Below are 25,985 nucleotides of genomic sequence, written 5' to 3' on the forward strand. Positions count from 1 at the left end.
TCTTTTTTTTACTCTTACACTTTGTCCCACTATGGGACTTTCATTTTTTTAACCCGGATCGCTTGCATAGCATAGCAATGCTGCAGCACCATCTCTATGCTATGCAGACTGCAGCCCTGCACACACAAGTTAGTTAGACTATGCACCGAGCACGATCTACTTAACTTCCTGTTGTCTGGTGATCCGGATGTAGTCATCGACATTGGGTCACCATGACAACCACCGGGACCCCGCACAGACAGCGCGGGACACCGGAGAAGAGGTAAGTATGCAGCGCTTACCTACCCTTGCCACCGGAATAATGCGATCGACTTCGATCACAGAATTTTGGGGGTTAATAAACTGGGAGAGGTGCAGGACCGCTCCTGGCACATTGTCACAGCTGACACCCAGTACTATCAGCTGACATCTGGTGGCGATCGCCCCGCACCGGTGGTGTGCGGGCGTGATCACATTCTGCATAATAGCATGGCCCTGGCCCAATAGGCCCAGGGCACAAGGACATACTACTACCACAAATGTCAGAAAGGGGTTAAGGGAAAAAGAAATCCAAGCCTACAGGGTCCTGTGTGAAAAAAGTGATTGCAGCCCACCCCTCCCCCTGTCTTCCTTAAACCACAAATGTGGTTTATCACATCTTTGGGAAGCTGAGTACAATTTCCCTAGTCACACAAGGGCCTGATTACTGCCACACATGTTCTCAATCAAGAATAAACTTAAATAGGACCTGCCTGACAAAGTGAAGTAGACCAAAAGATCCTCAAAAGATAGACATCATGCTGCAATCCAAACAAATTCAGGAACAAAATGGTAAACAAAGTAATTGAGATTTCTCATTCTGGAAAAGCTTATAAAGCCATTTCTAAAGCTTTGGGGCTCCAGCGAACCCCAGTGAGAACAATTATCCACAAATGGCGAAAACATGGAAGAGTGGTGAACCTTCCCAGGAGTGGCTGGCCGACCGACCAAAATTACTCCAAGAGAGCAGTGACGACTCATCCAAGAGGTCACAAAAGATCCCACAACAACATCCAAAGAACTGCAGGCCTCAGTTGCCTCAGTTAAGGTCAGTGTTCATGACTGCACCATAAGAAAGAGATTGGTCAAAAATGACATGCATGGCAGAGTTCCAAGACAAAAACCACTGCTAAGCAAAAAGAACATAAAGGCTCATCAGTTTTGCTAGAAAACATCTTGACAATCGCCAAGACTTTTGGGAGAATACTCTGTGGACTGACGAGACAAAAGTTGAACTTTTTGGAAGGTGTATGTCCCATTACATCTGGCGTAGAAGTAACACAGCATTTCAGAAAAGGAACATTATACCAACAGTAAAATATGGTGGTGGTAGTGTGATGGTCTGGGGCTATTTTGCTACTTCATGACCTGGAAAACTTGCGGTGGTAAATGAAACCATGAATTCTGCCGTCTACCAGCTCACTTGCGTTATGCAGCAGGACAATGATCCAAAACACACCAGCAGGTCCACCTCTGAATGGCTTAAGAAAAAACAAAATTAAGACTTTGTAGTGGCCTAGTCAAAGTCCTGACTTTAATCTGATTGAGATGTTGTGACATGACTTTAAAAAGGCGGTTCATGCTCGGAAACCCTCCAATGTGGCTGAATTACGACAATTATGCAAAGATGAATGGGCCAAAATTCCTCCAGATCGTTGTACAAGACCCATTGCCAGCTATTGGGAACATTTGACTGCATTTGTTGCTGCTTTGGACGGCCCAACCAGTTATTAGGTTTAGGGGGCAATCACTTTTTCACACAGGGCCCTGTAGGTTTGGATTTCTTTTTCCCTTAATAATAAAGATCTTCATTTAAAAATTGCATTGTGTGCTTACTCGTGTTACCTTTGTCTAATATTTACATTTGTTTCGTGATCTGAAACATCTAAGTGTGGCAAACATGCAAAAGAATAAGAAAGGAAGGGGCAAACACTTTTTTTCACACCACTGTATGAAAAGTAAATAATTTTATGTACAAATGCATATGGGTTTTTTTTAGGCGGAATAAGAAAATGACATCATGCGCACATAACCTAAGAACAAAACCCAAAACACATTGGCAGAATTGTGTTTTAGTTTCTTTTTTTTGGTTCATTTTTCACTTTTTTTTTTTTTTTTTTTTTTATTCTTCACCACATCATCTAATAAAATTAATGGTGGCATTGAAAACTACAATTTGTCCCGCAAAAAAATAAAACCCTAATATGGTTATGTTAATAGAAAAATAAAAAAAACTTAAAACGTTACAGCTCTTGGAAGCAGGAGGGGGGGGCGACGGACGGCTTCACACAAACTTATTATGCGGTCCATGTACGGACAGACCAAGGGTCTTGACTTCAACTTACAGCCTAAAATAGAGATCTGAACACTAAAGTTATATTATGAGATTTATCTATAAACTTTTCTAGATGGAAAAAGAAAAATATTATTGGATAGCGGACTTCCACTTTAAGGGATACCGTAGACGAATGTTTGCATTATGGTGGTCAGCGGTGGGCCGGTCACACCAAGCAGACTTCTATAAAGCAGAGGGCTTCTACTCTTGACAAATTCTCTTTAGGACGAGAGAAGGCGGCTGGACAGTCATAGGTTATGTTTTATGCTGCCAGAAAAAAGCACATTTTTCTATAGATCGGGTTCAGAATTGGTGTCTATTCCAAGATTTTTTTTTTTTATTCTTTAATGAGAAAAAATAAGGAAGAGAGGTTTGGAAACAAAATGCATGGGGAATATAAATAAGCTGAATCCACACATCCCCAGCCCACCCACATCACCATTTCTCAGCTTTTCCCTCTGCAGGAAATTACTGCACACTAATAAAACATAAAAACAGTCATTTCACAAATCTCAGCCGCTATAAAAGGAGCGTATTAGCCAACGTTAGCCAAAACCTACAAACTGCGGCGAATACGGGATAGTCGCTGCACACCGCCCGGTCGCGTACATGGAACTTCTGTTTACTACCATAATATCCACGGTTCCGTCTGAATAATTTCTATCGTTGTATAATAAGGATTTATTTACTAAATTAAAGGGGTCTGTATTTCTATTCAAGCGGTTGCCCCATTTCAAAATATTAATCAGCCTATGGATTCACAGGATTTTAATAAACTGGGCTCTTACTCGCCTTCCCCAGATCCTTTGAGGCTGCTCTGGTCTTTGTTGACAGCACTGCAGCCAATTGCTATGTTTAACTGGCTTGTTCCATCTTGAAAGGCAGATCCGCTAAGTCCCGTAATTGACTGAAGAGCTGTCAACGCTGCAGCCCATCAAAAAGACAGAAACAGTGGTGGAAGGGCATTGATAAATCCGGGGGAAGGCGAGCAAAAGCTCAGCTTATTTTTTTTACTTTTTTTTTTTTTTTAAGTCTGCGAGCTTATAATTTTGAAACAGGACAGCCCCTTTAAGTTAATGGCAAACCCCTGAGCTCTTTCAGTCGATCAGACATTGATGACCTATCCTAAGGATAGGTCATCAATGATAAAAGTAGTGGACAACCTGTTTAAAATTTAAAACACAAGTATAAAGAGGCATATTAGTAAAAAAAAGTACAGCTAAGGGGAAGGTAAGATTCTCTTAAAGGAGCTGTACACTACCTGGACAATCTTTTTTTTAAAGAAGTACTACCCCTTGTAAAAAAAAAAAAAAAAGCAAATAGTTACCTCCAGCACTGGTGCTGTTCCAGCGATGTTGGCGCTGGGTCTCGAGCAAGTGATGTCGTTATGCCTCGTAAACCCTGCAGCTAATCCCTAGTCACTATTGGGCTGCTGCAATCTTACTTCCTTCGGACAAACCTTGTACAAGAGGAAGATGTGAGAGCAAAGCAACAAATAGGGACTGCGGATTAGCTGCAGGGCTCATGTGGCATAACAACGTCATGTGAGCCCTGGGATATTGGTGCCAGTGTGGGAGGTGAGTATCTTATTTTAATTCTGCAAGGGGCATGGGTTGTCCAATTAGTGGACAACCCCTTTAATGTACAATAAGCTCTAAAGTCCTCTACACATCATGGTTAAAGAGAATCTGTCAATAGGCTCAGGTAATCTGAGAGCAGCATGATGTAAATGCAGAGAGCCTGATTCTAGTGATGTGTCACTTGCTGCTCTGCTTGTTGTCATTTTGATAAAATGACAGTTTTCTCTGCTGCAGATGTAGCAGAGCTCTGAATGCTGAGCTCTGTATAACCCTGCCCACACCTCTGATTGGCTGCTTTCAGTGTACATTGACAGAAAGCTGCCAATCAGCGGTGGGGGCGGAATTGGACCAGGAGACACCTAGTCCTGTAGTGATAATCTCCTGCTAATAAAACACTAATCTTATTGAAACAATAACACACAGCGGAGTAAGTAACATCGCTGGAATCAGGGTCTCAGCCTTTACATCATTCTGCTCTCATATAGCAAAAACCTGGTGACAGATTCCCTTTAACAGAGACCTGGAACTGGAAACCAAAACAGGCAAGACATCCATATCCGTTTGGTCTGAATAACCATTTCTCATGTACAATATAATCTGAGAAAAACAAGTGGGCACAGTTTTAACCATCCAACACATAATGAAACGGACTTACCATTTTGATGCCAGTAGAAAAAGTGACTGCTGGTCTTGTCTTCTCAATCTGCACTTCGATCTGAGTGGTTTTACCCTTGTGTTGGGCCAGGAGGATAGATGCCGGAAGGTGAGAAGTCTCCTGCAACGGTTGGAAGGAAAAGGGAGTGAAATGTAATAATCATCTTTACATTAAAAACATGATGAAAGCATACAAATAAGTGAGACAAAAAAAAGACAACCGATGTCAGAAGAGAGTGGAGCATATCGACCTGTGCTCCGCGCTCGTCTGCTCAATTCACTGTTTCTCAAATGAGACTGGATAAAGATCTAGAATGGTTGAAATGTCAAATCATTGTAGCCCATCATAAAATGTAATGTTAGCGTGACCCATGGCACTCACCAATAGCTGCAAAGCTCAATCCATCTATGAGCATATATGAAAGATGGATGGATCTGTCTACGTGGAAAACAGATATATATATATATATATATATATATATATATATATATATACACACATACATATATACACACACACACACACACACACACACACACACACACACACACACACACTATAGACCAAAAGTTTGGACACACTTTCTCATTTAAAGATTTTTTCCGTATTTTCATGACTATGAAAATTGTACATTCACACTGAAGGCATCAAAACTATGAATTACCACATGTGGAATTATATACTTAACAAAAAAGTGTGAAACAACTGAAAATATGTCTTATATTCTAGGTTCTTCAAAGCAGCCACCTTTTGCTTTGATGACGGCTTTGCACACTCTTGGCATTCTCTTGATGAGCTTCAAGTGGTAGTCACCGGAAATGGTCTTCCAACAATCTTGAAGGAGTTCCCAGAGATGCTTAGCACTTGTTGGCCTTTTTGCCTTCACTCTGCGGTCCAGCTCACCCCAAACCATCTCGATTGGGTTCAGGTCTGGTGACTATGGAGGCCAGGTCATCTGGCGTAGCACCCCATCACTCTCCCTCTTGGTCAAATAGCCCTTACACAGCCTGGAGGTGTGTTTGGGGTCATTGTCCTGTTGAAAAATAAATGATGGTCCAACTAAACGCAAACCGGATGGAATAGCATGCCGCTGCAAGATGCTGTGGTAGCCATGCTGGTTCAGTATGCCTTCAATTTTGAATAAATCCCCAACAGTGTCACCAGCAAAGCACCCCCACACCATCACACCTCCTCCTCCATGCTTCACGGTGGGAACCAGGCATGTAGAGTCCATCCGTTCACCTTTTCTGCGTCGCACAAAGACACGGTGGTTGGAACCAAAGATCTCAAATTTGGACTCATCAGACTAAAGTACAGATTTCCACTGGTCTAATGTCCATTCCTTGTGTTCTTTAGCCCAAACAAGTCTCTTCTGCTTGTTGCCTGTCCTTAGCAGTGGTTTCCTAGCAGCTATTTTACCATGAAGGCCTGCTGCACAAAGTCTCCTCATAACAGTTGTTGTAGAGATGTGTCTGCTGCTAGAACTCTGTGTGGCACTGACCTGGTCTCTAATCTGAGCTGCTGTTAACCTGCGATTTCTGAGGCTGGTGACTCGGATAAACTTATCCTCAGAAGCAGAGGTGACTCTTGGTCTTCCTTTCCTGGGGCGGTCCTCATGTGTGCCAGTTTCTTTGTAGCGCTTGATGGGTTTTGCAACTGCACTTGAGGACACTTTCAAAGTTTTCCCAATTTTTCGGACTGACTGACCTTCATTTCTTAAAGTAATGATGGCCACTCGTTTTTCTTTACTTAGTATTTGTATTATGGCAAGAAAAAAGCAGCTAACAGTCTATTCAGTAGGACTATCAGCTGTGTATCCACCAGACTTCTGCACAACACAACTGATGGTCCCAACCCCATTTATAAGGCAAGAAATCCCACTTATTAAACCTGACAGGGCACACCTGTGAAGCGAAGACCATTTCCGGTGACTACCTCTTGAAGCTCATCAAGAGAATGCCAAGAGTGTGCAAAGCAGTCAAAGCAAAAGGTGGCTACTTTGAAGAACCTAGAATATAAGACATATTTTCAGTTGTTTCACACTTTTTTGCTAAGTATATAATTCCACATGTGTTAATTCATAGTTTTGATGCCTTCAGTGTGAATGGACAATTTTTATAGTCCTGAAAATACAGAAAAATCTTTAAATGAGAAGGTGTGTCCAAACTTTTGGTCTGTACTGTATATGTATATAAAGTATAATAATATATTATTTTTATTTTATTTATTTTCTTTTACAAGGAGCCAGATCAGTAAAAATCAGGGAACAGATAAAACAAAGCCCACTGTCGCTTCATGATCACATCGTTGTTTCTTAAGACAGTTTCTTCTTGTGAAAATAAAAAGGACTGAACTTTGCGACGATCAATGATTGCTGAGGATTTTTCTCTTCTCATTGGAATTCCCTAGAACTACAATAATACCGTAATTCTTAATTAAAAATAAAATGTAAAAAAAAGTTTAGATTAAATTGTCAGCACTTTCAAACTAGACATGGATGAGTACTTTTAATAAAGCGATGGGTGTTAATCACCGTTAAGCCGTCCAAAATGAAGGAGATCTTATACCGTTTGTTCTGTAATTCGAGATTTAGTCATTAAAGTAGGATTGAATCTATCTCACAAGATGTCGATGATAATAAATCACCTATAGAAGGCTCCGCTCCAAATAATATATATCATGTATTATTTAATAAAACAGCGTTCACATCAGATTGGACCGGAGGATCAGACTTCTGCCAATAAAAGCAACTAAATGAGGATTTCAATGTTTTCATTCTAAAATTCCACCAAATTGTAGAATGGGGAAAAAAATATGGCAAGTTTTATAATGACAACAACTCGCTTATATCGCAAAAAAAATATAGCTGAAAGTACACAATTAACTTAAAGGGGATGCCCAAAAAAAGACGTAATTTAGTGGATGCTCACATCTCATTTAACATAGATTGAAGAACTAGTGCTGGATATTGTGCTTGGCATTTAGCTGAAAAGGACATTTGGGAGGTGCACTGCTAGCCAGGCATCCAACTGGAGAGGACATTAGGGATGAGGCGAGTACGGGCTCGGAGTCAGATAGCCCTGCTGAAAATACGCCCGGCAATGCTGATTGGCTGAGAGAATGAAAAAGACCGTGCTCCTTTCACAATGCTCCTCCCCCATGTCCTTTTCAGCTAAATGCTAGGCTTTAAAAGTTTTACTCTGTGAGCTGCAGTGTTATAAGTGTAACTGCATGACAAATGTCTAGAATATTAATAAAGAAACCTATGCAACACCGTAATAAGCGCTGCCTCACCTTAAAGCTGCAGTCCTCGACTCAAGGACTGAATTTTACTGAAGACTGTATTACAAATGTAGAGCACCATGTCCGTTGTTGTATTTGAGCTATATAACACGTGAATGTTTATGAGTACCAGGACTGGCGCTTCTATTATGGTTTGACAGTGGCATCACAAGCGCTGGCACATCTGTACGGGCACTACTGCGAGTCCTACATTTGGTGCATTTGTACAGACACTAGCGGGCTCCATTTTGATGTGCACCACTTTATACCTACAGGTACAGGTAAGCTTTTCGCTTCAGCATTCGTCAGATATCAGAATACACCATGTGCTCTGTTAGAAGCCTAGGAGTCGCCAAGCATAGAAAGAGTTCGGTCAAGGGAATCCATTTTTATTGGCATTGGTGGTGTAGGTTTCAGGACCACCGAAGCATAGACGACGGGGGAAGATAATGTCACAGGATCTCCATTGTATGAATCCAGTAAAAGACAAAAGCTTTTTATATGGCAGAGTGGAGCCCAGTGGCACGGGTAATTGTAAAATAGGTAAAACCGCAAAGAGCAGTGACTGCCCGGGTGCGATTATTAATGGTGCAAGCACATGATCCTACGACTCCGCAGCTAATGCACCTTAAATCAATTAAAAGCAGCAGGAACGTCACAACTGACCAGAACGGCTGAAGCTTCGCATTCTCAGATTTCCGTGCATGCTTCTAAATATAGGGAAGCGCTGATGATATGACATTGCGATATACAGGCGGCAGCTCTATACTGAATGCCTGCATCATTACACTACACCTTGGGGGGAATTTGGCGTTCCATACAGAGGACTTAAAGCCAAGTAAGGTGCGCAAAATTATTGTAATTTGGGCTTTTTGTGCGACAGAAAATGACATTTACATTGACGATGTTCTGGCATATGCAATTGCATGACCCTTGTCCATGTACGCTGACCCCCATTCACTTTTTAGAAAACCGAGCAAGGGTAAAAAGACACAACATTGAGGTGCATTGAGGGAATGACAATTTCAGCCTTTGTGTATTGGGTCATAAAGAACTCAACAAAGCAGGAAATATTGTCCCTACCTCCCCGATATGAATAAATGGTCAGTCCACTCGGCTACTGAATCCACTGTGATCAGTGGGGTAATTTCACCGGTAGCCCTATGTATGGGAATGAAGAATTGCACAGCGCTCACGGAAGCAACGTTTCCTTCCGCGGCAGCTTTTTACTCTAGCTGATGCAACATGTGGACAACTAACAATCAATAGCTTAATATGTGAAGTGCTTTACCATGATAAAAGGCCTCATGCGCGCTGCCGGATCCATGTTGTACAGATCTGCGACTTGTAAGGCTATGTTCACACCTTACGCTTTTTGCAATGTTACTTTGTGCACATTTTCAGTTGCGTTTTACAGTACCAGCAAAATCTATTTCAGAAATCTCATGCACACACATTGACAAAAAAGTCAGGAAAAAAAAACAAAACAAAGATCTGTGTTTTGCAAAATGCAGCATGTCACTTCTTTCAGTGTTTTTTTCAGCGTTTTTCACCTATTGAAAGCAATGGGTAGTGCAAAAACGCTGCAAAACTGCTGCCAGAAGTCATTAAAACCTGCTGCTTTTTTTTAGGTTGCTTTTTTACTGCAAAGAGAGCAGGTTTCACAGCAAAAACGCAAAGCGTGAACATAGCCTAGCCCATCTTACAGATCATTACACAACATAAACTGGAAAAAAAAATTTTTTCCTCCATGAATAACTGGAGGTAAAGTAAGGCCCCAGAGAGTTCTGTGGGTGCCATATTAGTAACCGGTTCTGCACACATTGAGAATATAATTGTGCGCCAATATTGCTGCCGTCCGTCTCCGAATCTGTTGTGCTTGCAGACTTGACCAGTAAGGGCGCTGACCAATTACAGATATCGTTAATCAGCAATGCAAAAAAAAAAAAAAATAATAAGCTATAGAGAGGTAAAAGTGAACATCGACTTGTTACGTACCAGCTGATCCAACAGCTCCTGCTTATTCTTCCTCTTCATCATCTGCTGAAGATGCTCTTCTTTCTGTAGATGGATCCTCCGCTGCTCATTCTCATGTCTCTCCAATTCCAGAGATTCTTCCAACTCCTCCTGCTCCCTGGTCTATAAGAAGTAGATTACTAGTGAGGAGTATTATTCTTACTAAATATTATAGTGACATTTCATTTTATACAGTCTGAGCCAGTGACTAAATATCGGGGAATTTGCATTTTTTATATCCACAAATATTTATTCCCCTCTATCTATCTATACACACACACATACTAACTTTTTATCATTTTTTGACAACCGAAGTATATACTTTTATTTTTTTATTTCATATTCTGAAAATAAAAAAGGGTTTCTGGATTGTATTTTATCCCCCTATTTTCAGAAAAGGGAAAAATCAGTGGCGTAACTGGAAGCTCGAGGGGCCCAATGCAAAATCTCCAACAGGACCCCAACTATCGTGGGTCTTTAACAGTAATAGTTTTTTCATATGGGTCAAAGATATTTTTTGAGCCGCTCTAGGGCCTGGGTGCGATTGCAATTAATACACCTATTATGGTTACACCCCTCAGGATAACTATCAGCTAACGCGGTGTCCCCACCATTCCTGAGAACGTGGCATCTAAATGGAGCAGAGGTGCACATGCTCAACATCTGCTCCGTTCTGGAACGGCTCTGCAGGGTCCCTTTCTCGGATTGGTGGGGGATCACCCAGCAGCAGACACCCAGCTATCAGTAAGTTATCCACTTTTCTATAAATAGGGGTAACTTACAATCTTAGTGCAACCCCTTTAAAAGGATATTTCAACAGCAATATTTAACCCCTTCACGCCGCAGCCCATTCAGTTTTTTTGCTCCCCTTCTTTCCAAAGCCATCGCCTTTTTATTTTTCCGTCAACATGGCCATGTGAGGGCTTGATTTTTGCGGGACGAGTTGTACTTTTGAACGCCACCATTGGTTTTACCATAACGTGTACTGGAAAACGGGGAAAAAATTCCAAGTGCAGTGAAATTGCAAAAAAAGTGCAATTCCACAATTGTTTTTTGTTTAACCATGTTTACTAAATGCTAAAACTGATCTGCCATTATTATTCTCCAGGTCATTACGAGTTCATAGACTCCAAACATGTATAGGTTCTTTTTTATTTGAGTGATGAAAAAAAAATCCAAAGTTTAAAAAAAAAAAAAAAAAAGCGCCATTTTCCGAGACCAATAGCGTCTCCATTTCTCGGGATCTGGGGCCGGATGAGGGCTTATTTTTTGCACGCCGAGTTGATGTTTTTATTGATACCATTTTGGGGTAGATATGATGTCTTAATTGCCTGTTGTTGCATTTTATTGCAATGTTGCGGCGACAAAAAAACGTAATTCTGGCGTTTAGATTTTTTTCTCGTTACACCTTTTACCGATCACAAATTTTTTTTTATATTGATAGATCGGGAGATTCTGAAAGCGACGATACCAAATATGCATATGCTTGATTTTTTTTTATTGTTTTATTTGAATGGGGCAAAAGGAGGGTGATTTAAACTTTTACATTTTTTTTTTATATTTTTAAAAACTTTTTTTTTATACTTTTCTACTTGCTTTAATAGTCTCCTTAGGAGACTTGAAGCTGCGATTGTCTGATCGCCTATTGTACACATAGGAGGGCTTCAGCCTTGCTATGTGTAACAAAAGTGCTCATCTGCTATGAATGCCGACCACTGGGTGGCGCTCATAGCAGATCGGCTATGAAAACCACAGGGGTTCTCATCCAGACCCCGGGTTGTCATGCCAACCCATCGGTGACCCGTGATCACGTGAAGGAGGTCGCTGATGGGCGGAGCCAACAACACACTTCCCGGAAGCGCAAGTTAAATGCCGCTATCAGAGTTTGACAGCGGTATTTAACTAGTTAACAGCAGCGGGTGGATCGCGATTCCACCTGCTGCTGTTGCGGGCACATGTCAGCTGTAAAAATCAGCTGACATGTGCCCGGAAAAATGCGGGCTCAGTGCCGGAGCCCGCACCACAGGGTAATTGTCCTGTAGGGGCATAAGGGGGAATTTGTGTGTTTCAAGTCAGGGGAGAGCAGCAGCAAAAAAACATTTCTCATATTCGTGATCCTGTACTACTTGGTTTCCTATTCATCTGAGGGGATGCCACGTAAGATTGCAATCGGGAAATAAAATGATAATAGGTTCCAGAATTGGATGTGTTAAAAAAAAAAAAAAAATAAAAAATAAAAAACATCCTGCGCTGAGATAATCTTATAAACTTGCCCCTGCTATGTACTGTGTAATGTCTGTGTCTGACCGTGCAGAGCTGTTACACTTCATGGTTGGCACATAAGCTTCCTTCCTGGCCAGGAGATGCCGTAGGTCACTTATGTGAGTATAAAGACATTACATAGCAGGGGCTCGCAGCATCTGCTTTCTGAGGTAACAGATTTCCCTGCCTGTTTTATCACAGGAGCAAGTTTTTCTGCCCCATCAACAGTTGTGTGTGCTCATCATAAATCAAGTCAGTGACCTAGGAACTCCAGCAGCCACTTGGCTTGTATGTCACTGACTTGATTTATGATTAGCCCAGAGGGCTGAAGATGCGGGCAAAAAACACTTCTGTGATAAAGCAGGCAGGGAAATGTGTTACCTCTAAAAGCAGCAACTGCGAGCTCCTGCTGTTTCATCTGTATACTCACTTATTATAAGTGACTCACTAATGCTTTCTCCACTGGTCAGGAGCTGTTGTATGTGTTGGCCATAAACTGGAGCAGCTATGCATGGTTGGAAACAGCAACTAAAAGAATACAGCAGGGGCACATTTATAAGATTATCTCAGCACAGGAACATTTTTGTAACACATCCAATTGTGGAATATCTTATTATTTAAAGAGCAATTGATTAAAATGTACTTTATTCATGAGACAACCCCTCAAAAGGCTGGACCTTACATCTTACATTCAACAGTTCTACTTTTTAAAAAGTCCCCTTTTTTCATTGGATTTTACTATGTCCAATAATAATAGGTTGGTATTTGATACAGTACTGACCATTTTTATCTTGTTTCGTTGAATTGTGTCCTTGTTTAGTTTTTGGTAATATTCCATTTTCTTCTTTGTGTCATCCAGATCCACATTGTTTGTCAGATTAAATACTGTCCAAGAGAGAAAAAGAAAAAAAAAAAGATAAAAATTTTAACCAGATAAAAGAAATAAAAGCCCAAATACATGAGTTTATGAAGAGCCGTCAAATGTGCCGAAAGAGGTGGAAATAAAACTATTCATACAGAAGAATGCAGCATGTTACAGTACATATAATATAGTCAATAAATAGATGGTGTAATAAATCACGCATGAATAACTATACATTCAATGGTTCAATTCCCTGTATTCATAAAAAAGCTATTATCTATAAATAAATGGACATCACTGACAGATATAGAGAGATTATTTTTTTATTATTTTTTTATTTTTTTATTTTTTTTTTCGGGGGGGGGGGGGGGGTAGGGTGATACGGAAAGGGCCTTTCAGGCATTACCCTTGGTCTTGAGAACACAATATAGAATTGCTATGCCGGCTATATTGGAATCACAGTGGTAATGTCAGGCTAACTAGGATTTGCAGTATGCAGCCTATGCTACTTTAAAGGGAACACTGTCAGCAGAATTTCACCCCCGCCCCCAAACGATTTATTTGCACATGCAGCTCTTTTAAAGAGAAGTCCAGCAATACCTTTACATGGCCAGTCTGTTACTGAGAAATCAGGGTTTGAATTGATGTGCAAATGAATCTGAAGAGCTATGATAGATCGGAATCCTCTGGCACTCCAGCTCTATTCCCTGCCTCCTACTTAATTAGCAGCTCATTGGCCTGAAGTCACACAGCAAAGAGGCTGTCAGTTAAGCAGGAGGTGGCAGTGTTGGGCGAAGAATAGAGCTGGAGTGCCAGAGGCTTCAGATCTATCATAGCTCTTCAGCCTCATTTACATATAATTTCAAATGCGGATTTCTCAGTAACGGAAGAACGGACTGGCCATGTAAAAGGTATTGCTGGACTTGTATTTGAAAGAGCTACATAAGCTACATACTGTGGTGTTGAATCCTGCTGACAGATTCCCTCTAAGAGCTCCAGCATTAGTCATGATTAAAGGGGTTTCTGCTTTGGGCAATCCTTACTTATTGTAATAGTCCCTTGACAGTAGATACACATAGAGTCCCCATCTGAAACCCCCAGTGATTAGCCATAGTGTGCTGTTATACACACAGACGTGTTTGACAGTTGATAAACAATGCATCGTACGGCACACATTTGTATTAATGGGTTGTCGTGAACTGTAGGACAGGAGGATCATCGAGAACGAGAGACGCTCTCTGTAATTGCTCTCCAAGGTGGAGGAGACATGAGGATCCTCGAGAACAAAACACGCTCTCTGTAACGGCTCTCTGAGGTGGACGAGATCTGAGGATCCTCGAGAACGAGAGACGCTCTCTGTAACTGCTCTCCAAGGTGGACGAGAAACGAGGATCCTCGAGAACAAGAGACGCTCTCTGTAACGGCTCTCGGAGGTGGACGAGAAAAGAGGATCCTCGAGAACAAGAGAAGCTCTTTGAGGTAGGCGAAATATGAGGATCCTCGAGAACGAGAGACGCTCTCTGTAACGGCTCTCCAAGGTGGACGAGACACGAGGATCCTCGAGAACGAGAGACGCTCTCTGTAACGGCTCTCCAAGGTGGACGAGACACGAGGATCCTCGAGAACGAGAGACGCTCTCTGTAACGGCTCTCGGAGGTGGACGAGAAAAGAGGATCCTCGAGAACAAGAGAAGCTCTTTGAGGTAGGCGAAATATGAGGATCCTCGAGAACGAGAGACGCTCTCTGTAACGGCTCTCCAAGGTGGACGAGACACGAGGATCCTCGAGAACGAGAGACGCTCTCTGTAACGGCTCTCCAAGGTGGACGAGACACGAGGATCCTCGAGAACGAGAGACGCTCTCTGTAACGGCTCTCGGAGGTGGACGAGAAAAGAGGATCCTCGAGAACAAGAGAAGCTCTTTGAGGTAGGCGAAATATGAGGATCCTCGAGAACGAGAGACGCTCTCTGTAACTGCTCTCCAAGGTGGACGAGACACAAGGATCCTCGAGAACGAGAGACGCTCTCTGCAACTGCTCTCCAAGGTGGACGAGACATGAGGATCCTCGAGAACAAGAGAAGCTCTCTGAGGTAGACGAAATATGAGGATCCTCGAGAACGAGAGACGCTCTCTGTAACTGCTCTCCAAGGTGGACGAGACACTAGGATCCTCGAGAACGAGAGACGCTCTCTGTAACTGCTCTCCAAGGTGGACGAGACACGAGGATCCTCGAGAACGAGACACGCTCTCTGTAACTGCTCTCCAAGGTGGACGAGACATGAAGATCCTCGAGAACAAGAGAAGCTCTCTGAGGTAGGCGAAATATGAGGATCCTCGAGAACGAGAGACGCTCTCTGTAACTGCTCTCCAAGGTGGACGAGACAATAGGAATCGTGAACAGAGGAGCCCTATACCAACTCCTAGTTCCCAGACATGGTATAACATATTTTTTGGAAACTTTAAATTGTCTGCATCAGCGAGAGACTTAAAGAAATGCCAACAAGGTAAAGTAAACTTTGCACTGTATTATCAGTCATTTATTTATAGGTGAAGGAGGACAAGAGATAGGACGGCTTGATGGCCCCTCTCTATCTTAAAGAAGGACTTAAAATCGACCTGTCAGATAAAGCAAAAAAGAAAAATATGCTTGCAAGCAGCGAGTTTGTGGTTCAGTCGTGAACTTGATAGCTTCTACTCCTCACACGAGTGATTACAATCCTCCTCCTCACCCATGCTGCTGAGCGAAGAGCGGTTACGATAGATTTAGGGACATGTTCAGCCTTGGCAGATTTTTTTTATGCTGCAGTCAATTTGTCCTTTGAGTGTTGGATCTGATTTTCAATAATTTTTGATCTGTGTATCAGTTTTTGCTAAAAAAAATTCAAAGATTCTCCTGCCCATTAAAAAGTAAAAAATAAAAAACCCAAAAAACAGACCGCACTCGTATGACATGCGGAGGCCGTGGTGGCTATTTATTTTCACAAACCTATTGATTTCGATCCTCGTTTTCTCTCTCTGGATGACAAGAGATCGGGCATACATTGAAATTCAACATATTCAGTTCTTTCTTAAATCCCAAGATCTGTCACACTAACATCGGCTGAACACCTAATCAATATTAAACGCTCAGCGGATGAGCAAGTTTGGCCAACCTTAAAGGGGTTGTCCGGCAAAAATAAGATATTACCTATCGAACGGATTATTGATTGGCGGGGGTCTGACCCTAGGACTCGCACTGATGGGCAGAATGAGGAACTTTTGTCCTCAAATGGAGTTACAGGGCACATGCCCGACCGCCGCTTTATTCATTCTCTAAGGAGCGACAGGAAAAAGTTGAATGCAAAACTCAGTGTCCCCATAGGGAATGAATGGAGCGGCGGTAGCACATGTGCACAGCTGCTCCATTCTAACGGGAATAAAAGTTCTCGGTTTTGGCGATCGGCGAGTTTCCCAGCAGCTGGACCCCCGCCGATCAATCCCTTTAAAGAGTATTTCCATAGGCCAAGAATCAGTGAGTAAAATACTGATTGTTCTGCTCCCATAAGTCTACATTCTCCTTTGCAGGCCATTAAACGAGTGAGGATGAGCTTGTATATTATTGATCAACGCTCAATAACTGACTCAATATTGGCCCATCTAAATGCACCTTTAACCGAACCTGTATGGCCACTTTTGCTATCTGTCAAGACGAGAAGGACATGGCTGATCTACTGGTTCACGTGGTACAATTTTTTTTTTTAATGATTTTTCTGCTTTAATTGCAATATGAGATAATATAGGATCAAAGCAGTAAAGGAGAAGGTTGGAGAGGGGAGTGCAGAAATATTTTTAATATTTGGTGCATTTTCTTTTTCATTTTATATATTTATATGCCCTATAAGTGCAAAATGACCGTGCAGAGTAGAAGTCATCAGCTCTAGACTCCCCCGTCCGAAATCCAGAGTCAGCTAAAATCTCTCATCCTGCAATATTTATCACAATGTAGCTCATTAATTTTATGGGGGGGGGGGGGGGGGCTGTTAACATTTTTAGAGGGGTCAGAAAGGTGATTGTTCCAGCTGAAGAACCCCTTTAATAAATGGTTAAACTACATCTCCACAATAATTGTTACCCCAGCTTGGTAAATGACAGTTTCAGGAAGAGATTTGATTGCAACTTCACAAAACTTCCTCATCAGACTTACCTATTTCCTCAATTTCTTCCAAAAAATCATTATATTCTCTCAGAGATGGAAAGTCTTCTTCACGCTTATTATATCTAGTGAGAAGATGGAGAAAATCACATGTAATTCAATAATTTTAGCAACATCTATTCGGCTTAATGGACATCCAATCAATAGAAATTCAGTTTATTCTATTTTCTCGATGTGAGGCGTCAGTATGAAGAGCAATTTAGCACAAGTGGCAGAAAGCAATTCAGGAGACGCTCCGATCGTTGCTACCTGGATATTAGTACAAAACACAAAATAATGTTGGATGGGATAATATATATTATATATATATATATATATATATATATATATATATATATATATACACATATACATACACACACACAGTTTTTTGTAGTAGAGCCAAGCAGTACAGTGTTAAGTCCTAGTTCTGCAGGATTTGATTAGATGCATCAGACTTTTTAGATGCCAAGCTGCGAGCCGGTGAGTGTCCAGCCAAGCTGCGAGCCGGTGAGTGTCCAGCCAAGCTGCGAGCCGGTGAGTGTCCAGCCAAGCTGCGAGCCGGTGAGTGTCCAGCCAAGCTGCGAGCCGGTGAGTGTCCAGCCAAGCTGCGAGCCGGTGAGTGTCCAGCCAAGCTGCGAGCTCTAGCTAGGAAAGACAAGCCAGAGTGTCTCTCTGAATGGAGGCTGCATGGGTCAGCTAGGAAGGCTGAGTAGTCTTTGTGTTGGAGCTGCAAAATAAAATGTGGAAGCTGCAGCCTGTTCAGTGTGAACTGTGCACGGAGTTGAAAACTTCTGTTTGGAGCTGGAAGTTGCGGGAGCTCGGGCTGAAGGTGATACAGAGACTAGTGGGATCGTGCCTCTTCAGTGTATTAAGTTTTCTCTGGGAGAAAGGACTGTAATCTGTTTGGATGAGCCTGCACTGACATATATGTGCATTGCTAAGTGAACGGTTTATTTGCTGTGAGACCTTTATGCCCAGAAGAGGCAAATTTTGGCTTTGAATTCCTTGAAGTTTTATGAAAGCGATAAAACTGCACCTGTTTGGACCGAACCGCATTATCTGTGTGAACGATCCCTAATGCCTACCGGAGAGAGTGAAATCCTACAATGTATGTCTGAACGGCAGGCATGCCGTAGTGGCTTATCACTAGGTGTTTCTGAAGCAATAACCGGGGCAATCAGCTGATTACCGAGCAGACGTTCACATAAAACAGAACGGTTAAGAGAATTTCTTCCAAAATGGTCTTGTCATAAAAAAAAAAAAAATCTTGATCAGATCTCCTAAAATTGATTTTATTATCTACACAAACCATTAAACCAAAAGGCAAAAAGCTGGAAGATTCAATCTGGGTCATTGTTGAATTTTATGCATATGGCACTGTACGGGGCGGATGAAAAACTCTGAAAATACAATTTTACGAACACCAGCGAAAGCAAAGAAATGGGAAGAAAATGCGATAAAGCACATGGGAGAGTAGCTATATACAGAACATGTGATGAGGACATTATACTGAAATGTAAAGATGTTCTAAACCCATTAGTCATTACACAAAGTGGGATCTTCTCTGAATGCAGCCAGAAATGAACACAATGGTCATGTGTGCTCTGGTTACGTCCCAGGACACGTCAGTCTATTGTTATTGTGCTTCTATAGGAATAACACCTGTGCGATACCGTAACCAGGGGATGTCTGGTGCCCTATTAGGGTATTCGGAGTTACTGATGGGGGGGGGGATTCCTTGTACAGACACTGATTCGATGACCAAGTGTGAAGAGCAGCTAAGAAGAGCGTATTTCACTCTGACGTGTCCATGTATTACACGGGCAGCATATTAAATTTAGTTTGACCCATAAAATGTTTAATTTCTCTTGTGGCGCTGAAAGTGGAACTGATCATTTGATGCCCCGTTCCCCTACAAATTACAGCAGGTTGGTGGGGGTCCCAGCAAACCGGACACCATAAAATTGGGTTATAGTCCTACGATTCTACTAAAAGGCGATTGTCCGGAGTAAACAATCCCTTTAACTTTACAAATGGAAATGAGGATATCAAGTGTGGAGTGGAGAGAAAGAAACTACTTACATGTCCATCCCCTATACTCCATACATCATTAGACAACACTTCCATACACTCCTACCCTCACTGATCGAGGGGGATCAGTGCAGGATGAACCCTCTTTAGGTTTCTTACGAGTATTTTCCATGTCAGAAAAAAAGGGAAGAGCAAAACAGAAGCAAACCCTTTAATGTTCATCTTTATAGGGGGTTGTCCACATTTTAGGACATTTTTTTATTTATTTTTTTACTTAAGTGTATGTGTTTTGTACTGAAGATAATTTTTGCAATTGGGTTTCACTCAAAGTTTTGCACCGTTTGCCTTCAGTAGCCTCTGTGCTGCACAGTCTATTGCCGGCCGCAGATTGAGTTAACTGGGAATCCGTCAGTCAGTCCACTATGACAGTCTGACGGGAGAGTTTGTAACTCTCCTGTCTTTTTCTGAGCTCCTTTCAGTTGATTTATGACCTCATCAAAGGTGAATGTGCAGGGAAATTAAATGTCTTTTGAAAAAGCAAAGCAAAAAAAGGTGCAAAGTTCTTAATGAAACCCAATTGTAAAAATGACGGGTGATTAAGTAAAAATAAATAAAAAGGTGTTGCTCACTTTTGGAGACAATTTTTTTTAAGTGTCTGGCACTCTTGTAGGGGAGCTGTGAAGCCTGTATGGGTGCTATTGTGAGCAGATTACCGGTAATTGAATTTTACTGGCTGATACATTTCTTCAGTCACTCTATGTGACTGCCGAGAGCAGCGCAGAGAGCGCCAGCCGAGCCCCGGCCGCGCAGGGAGCGCCAGCCGAGCCCCGGCCGCGCAGAGAGCGCCAGCCGAGCCCCGGCCGCGCAGAGAGCGCCAGCCGAGCCCCAGCCGCGCAGAGAGCGCCAGCCGAGCTCCAGCCGCGCAGTGGGCGCCAGCCGAGCCCTGGCCGCGCAGAGGGCGCCAGCCGAGCCCAGGACGCGCAGAGAGCGCCAGCCGAGCCCCGGCCGCGCAGAGAGCGCCGGCCGAGCCCCGGCCGCGCAGAGAGCGCCGGCCGAGCCCCGGCCGCGCAGAGAGCGCCGGCCGAGCCCCGGCCGCGCAGAATCTCCTTCTATAAGCCATGTGGTATGGCATACGTCATGTACTGTTCATATAGCATGAGTGTCCCAGATGGCAGTACCCCTTTGTGTTTTGCTAGGGCCCTTAGCCACTCCACCCAGATAAATGGAGTGTGCATGTTTAGGGCAAGACGGCCGGACCCGTATTCAGCTCTCTCATATGTATATACAGTTTGAAAAGGCCATAGTTACAGAGTGATCTATCTCGGGGATCCTGCACATGGTCAGACTTACATTTTTAAGATCTTTTTGCGAATCTCCACCTCCTTATCAATTGTGGGGTCTTCGAAGAGCTGAACTCGAAAGTTGCTTTTCCTGAGAGGAGTATTGCATTCCTGACATGTGCCAGAACCACGGACAAAAAGAAGATCCACACAACTCTCACATCTAGAAAAACAAGAACAAGTAAAGTCTGAGAAATGCACAATCATAACGAATATATCACAGTACTCAAACTGGTACAGGCAGGCGGCACGAAATAGGTACCTTGCTATATTATATAGATATATATTTTTTAATTTTATTTTTTTGGGGGGGGGGGGGGGGGACTAAGAAATATATTTATTTACACAAAAAATTGGTTATTAAAATGCATTAGCCAATGGTCATTTAAAAAAAAAAAGTGAATTTCGATCCTGCAGATTTATCTGTGGATGTGTGCATAAAACATCCAGAAATTATACTAAAACAAAAAACACCCACAGCATTACAAAGTATTTTAGTATCCAATATACTTTTTTTTCACACCCCCCTTCAAACTATTTACATGGCACATGTAGCTCTTTCCATTACAAGTCTGGCAATACTTTTACATGGCCAGTCCATTCCTCCGTTACGGAGAAATCAGCGTTTGAATTGATATGCAAATGAGGCTGAAGAGCTATGGTAGATCTGAAGTCTTTGTCACTCCAGCTCTATTACCCGCTTCCTGCAGCTTGATTGACAGCTCCTTTGCCTGAAGTCACAAATCATAGAGATGGTCAATCAAGCTGGAGGAGGCGGCACTAGGCTGGGAATAGAGCTGGAGTGACAGAGGCTTCAGATCTACCATAGCTCTTCACCCTCATTTGCATATCAATACAAACGTTGATTTTTCAGTAATGGATGAATGGACTGGCCATGTAATGGTACTGCTGGACTTGTCTTTGAAAGAGCTTCATGTGCATGTAAATAGTTTGAGGGGGCGAGTTCCTGCTTACAGGTTTCCTTTAAGATGAAGTTCAGATCTACCATAGCTCTTCAGCCTCATTTGAATAGCAATGCAAATACGGATTTCTCAGTAAGGATGTAACGGACTGGCCAAGTAAAGATATTGCTGGACTTGTCTTTGAAAGAGCTACATGCGCATATAAATAGATTGGGGGGTGAAATCCTGCCGACGGACTCCCTTTAAGGGGTTTGGTTGGTCCAAGGAACTCAAATATCCCTCACTATCATGAACTACAAGGTGCATTTCTCGCAGGAGAACTGAATCTGGTCCTGCAGAGCAGTGCATCAAGTGCAAATGTAGTTGAAGGCTACTATTTCGTGAAAAAAAAAATTCTTGCAATTGGTCAAATCCTACAAAAATGCGTTATCATAGTGCTATAAGTCTGGACACGGGCAGATTACCTCTGCAGCTTTATTCTGTACAGATAGGAGAGAATCCTACCAAACCCCCTGCACCTGCACTAACCACAGCGCACCGGTTATCTGTTCATACGCTCACAATTGCACAATGCCCGGCCTCCACAGAGGACCATTATACAGAAGAATCCGCTGAATACTTCAAAGTGAATGCACGGAGCGTGTTTACTATGGGATCGACAGAAAACAGGTTTGCACATGTTTGTTTTACAAGGTGTGTATTTTTTTCTTTGTGTGATTTTTTGCAGGAATCAAACATGCTGATTTGCGGATGAATTATCCTGCCCGTATGCAGCGAGGCTTTGGGCTGCGTTCACATCTGTGTGACGGTTTCACAATGAATCCATGCTTCGATTGGCACCAACGGTGTCGGACGGACTATACGGACCTATAATACAGTCCTACCGGCTTCTAAAGCCCCCGTCTCACATAGCGAGATCGGTAGCGAGATCGCTGCTGTGTCATGGTTTTGGTGACGCAATAGCGACCTCACCAGGGATGTCGCTATGTGTGACACTTTGCAGCGATCAGGCCCCTGCAGTGAGGTCGCTGATTGCTGCAAAGTGTCCTGGACCATTTTTTGGTCGTTGCCCTCCCGCTGGTCAGCACACATCGCTGTGTGTGACCAGCGGGAGCAGCGATCAGGCTGGTAACCATGATACACACCGGGTTACTAAGGGCACACGCGCACTTAGTAACCCACTGTTTATCATGGTTACAAGCCTGCTAAAGTGAGCGGTAACCTCCCGCTCACCATAGCAGAGTGGTAACCATGATAAACAGCGTGTGCCCCTAGTAACCCGATGTTTACCATGGTTACCAGCCTGCTCCTGCTTCAGCAGGCTCGTAACCAGGAGCAGGACATCGTGGAAAGATTCTTTCCACGATGTCGCTGCTCCCCTGATCGTTGGTGAGCCTGCCTGTTTGACAGCTCACCAGCGACCACATAGCGACGCAGCAACGATCCCTGACAGGTCGTATCGTTGTCGGGATCGTTGCAGCGTCGCTAAGTGTGACGGGGCCTTTAAACACTGTCCATTGTTTTATTGGAAAAATGCCATATTTTTTCCACTAAATATGATGTTATCTGTGAAGTGGGCTTCTAGAATTAGTAGGGAAGTGACCCCACAAATAACTGTCCGTATTTCAAATGAAACATTGGGACCCCGTTTGTTCTTCTGAAGGGACATTGTAGTTCCACGCGGTGCTCTAATTTCGTTTCAATGAAACCACGTGGGTCCGTACGTACATCAGATATACGGAAAGTCTCTGTTGCCGTTTTAGTAAATAATTGGAATAGTCGTGAAATAACGATTCTGGAGCATCTCTTCTCCTAGCTTTACATTGTGACATTCCTCTGTCATTCCTCCTGGAAATGTATGACTACCTTGACCAATGGATTTTTACCAGTTAAGGATGTATCTCCTATACCAGGGATGTCAAACTCAAATACAAAAAGGGCCAAAATAAAAAAACAACCTTGATGGCTATGAACAGCCCTCCACACAGAATAATGGGCCCGCCCCACATAGCCCTCCATACAGTACAATGGCCCCCACATAGCCCTCCATACAGTACAATGGCCCCCACATAGTCCTCCACACAGTACAATGGCCCCCACATAGTCCTCCACATAGTACAATGGCCCCCACATAGTCCTCCACACAGTATAATGGCACCCACATAGTCCTCCACACAGTATAATGGCACCCACATAGTCCTCCACACGGTATAATGGCACCCACATAGTCCAACACAGAGAATGGGGGGGCGGTGCCGGTTTCATGAGCCAAACATAATTACCCTGTGGGCCAGATTTAGACCCCGGGCCAGAGTTTGACATGTGTGTCCTGTACAGTTGCAGTACAAACACTGTTGATCATGAAGTAGCGCCCGCACCTTTGGCAATGGGGAATGGCAACACCCAGATGTCAATTAATTCATAGCTTTTTAAGAGAAATAATACAGGAATGGGCACAATGCAAAGTTATAAGAATGGTGTTTCAGAATTTTTAATTTATGGAGAAATTGAGAATTTACTGAACCCATCAATCCTTTAAACTCCTACGCCAAAATGGTTAGTGACCCAGTGGGTGCAAATCTCCCGTCAGGGGATCCGTGGGTATTATATTTGTAGAGAGCAGCCAGATCCTCAGATTGCCTTTAATTTGGTATTTGCAGATTTTTCTTTTACCCTTTTGATGCATCGTTATTTCTAGCATATAACCCCTGAGCCCACAGCGTGCACCAACAGACGTATCAATGGATTTCTCCCTGCTTAATATTTCCTCCAAAGTCACAAACGTGGTGACGCTGCTGTTCCCATCCCTCAGTCTGAACACCGTGTTCCCTGCAGTCCCATCTGTGTACACACAGTCACCGGCGAAGTCACTGGAAAGCCGCCACCATCTTTATAAGGAAAGTATCAGCGTATTAGACGTTATGGAGCTCAACTCCTGATCTCCAAGTGGACAAGGTCCTGAACGCAGATGGCAAATAGTGCTGTCTGCAAAGAAAACCTTCTGCCGACTGCTGCTGATCCAGCAGAACACGGACACAAATAGAAGCAGTGAGCGTCCTCGACCTGCAGGGTGATGGATAATAACCATTGTACTGACTGCAGAGTATGAGGAACATCCTGGGCCAACACAAGCCACGAGCTTCCCAGGTAACGAGCCACACTCCTGGCATAGGACGGCAATGCACTTGTAAAGATGTCCAGTGCAGAAGTTTCATGGCGAAACGAGCCAAATTATAAACCCCAATGTCAGCGCAGGTTTTATGTCTTATATGGTTCTGAAAAAAATAAATGAAAATGAAAAAAAGACACAATCTTACTGTTAGATATGAGACCCAAATGTCTTTAATCAGAGATGCCATCAGAATCACTCAGTACCTATACCGAAAGCAAAAAATGGTTATCCTCCCTTGGTGCGGGGCAATAGAGGCACGGGGAGGGCAGCCGCCAACGAGGGCGGGAGGAGGGCCGCCGCCAACGAGGGCGGGACAGGCATAGACTTGTGAGGAGGCTGGTAAAACACTGTCCTGTGGCCAACTGAGGGCAAACAGACATGGGAAGGCAGTCACCAGAGGGCAGGGGAGCCCCCTGTCACCTATTTTATTGCTGTGGTTCACATGAGTAATTGTTGTTGTTTTTTTGGTTTGTTTCTTTTAAAATCCACCATACAATTCCCAATATTGTGTGATTATTATATACACTGTGTTACAAATTATTATGCAAAAAGTGTTTAGGAGTGATAAGGGAAGAATTTGTTTGTTTGTCAGTTAAACTCATTGATGGTGATGTGTGTCAGGGCTCTTTATATCACTGTAAGCAATTGCAGACACCTGTGCTAATTAGTTTGGCAGGTGTGTCCAATGAAAGGCAAGACTACTTAAGAAGGCTGTCTCACATTATTAAACAGCCTACATTTTCTGCCAAAATGGGAAAGAAAAAGGATGTGTCGGCTGCTGAGAAGCAACAAATTGTGGAGTGTTTAGGTCAAGGCATGACTACAATCAACATTGCCAAGACACTTCATCCTGATCATCGCACAATCAAGATGTAGCTGATTCACAGTACACACGTGTGCGTGCTGATAAGGGAAAATTGAGGACTCTTTCCTACAGGCAATTACGTCAGGTTAAAAGAGCAGCGGCAAAAAAGACTTGTCATAGCAGCAGACAAGTTTTTGAAGCAGCTGGTGCCTCCAACGTCCCCCAAACAACAAGATGCAGGGTCCCTCAGAGGTTTGCAGCTGTGCGTAAGCCATCCTGTCGACCTCCTCCATCCACTGCACACAAGCAGAAACGGCTCCAGTGGGCCAAACAATACATGAAGACTGACTTCAAAACGGTTTTGTTCACCGATGAGTGCCGTGCAACGCTCGATGGTCCAGATGGATGGAGTGGAGGATGGCTGGTTGATGGACACCACATGCAAACACGGCTACGGCGCCAACAAGGAGGAGGTGGAGTAATGTTTTGGGCTGGAATCATGGGGAGAGAGATTGTCGGCCCCTTTAGGAT

The 25,985-nt window shown here is 43.2% G+C and overlaps 1 protein-coding gene across 2 annotated transcripts in view; it reads right to left on the reverse strand.

Moving 5' to 3' along the window:
* Positions 1–25,985, reverse strand: part of MNAT1 (MNAT1 component of CDK activating kinase) — a 129,037-nt gene that overhangs the window by 90,698 nt on the left and 12,354 nt on the right. For both annotated transcript variants that reach the window (XM_073638718.1, XM_073638719.1), the window contains exons 2-6: positions 20,565–20,717; positions 17,193–17,266; positions 12,930–13,033; positions 9,869–10,009; positions 4,589–4,708 (exon numbers count right to left, since the gene is read on the reverse strand). In XM_073638718.1, the coding sequence (XP_073494819.1) occupies positions 4,589–4,708; positions 9,869–10,009; positions 12,930–13,033; positions 17,193–17,266; positions 20,565–20,717 (592 nt within the window). The remainder of the gene's footprint in view (positions 1–4,588; positions 4,709–9,868; positions 10,010–12,929; positions 13,034–17,192; positions 17,267–20,564; positions 20,718–25,985) is intronic.

Source organism: Phyllobates terribilis, unplaced genomic scaffold (assembly GCF_046119375.1).
Source record: "Phyllobates terribilis strain yellow unplaced genomic scaffold, ASM4611937v1 Scaffold_7__3_contigs__length_470593459, whole genome shotgun sequence".
NCBI classification, from domain to species: Eukaryota; Metazoa; Chordata; class Amphibia; order Anura; family Dendrobatidae; genus Phyllobates; species Phyllobates terribilis.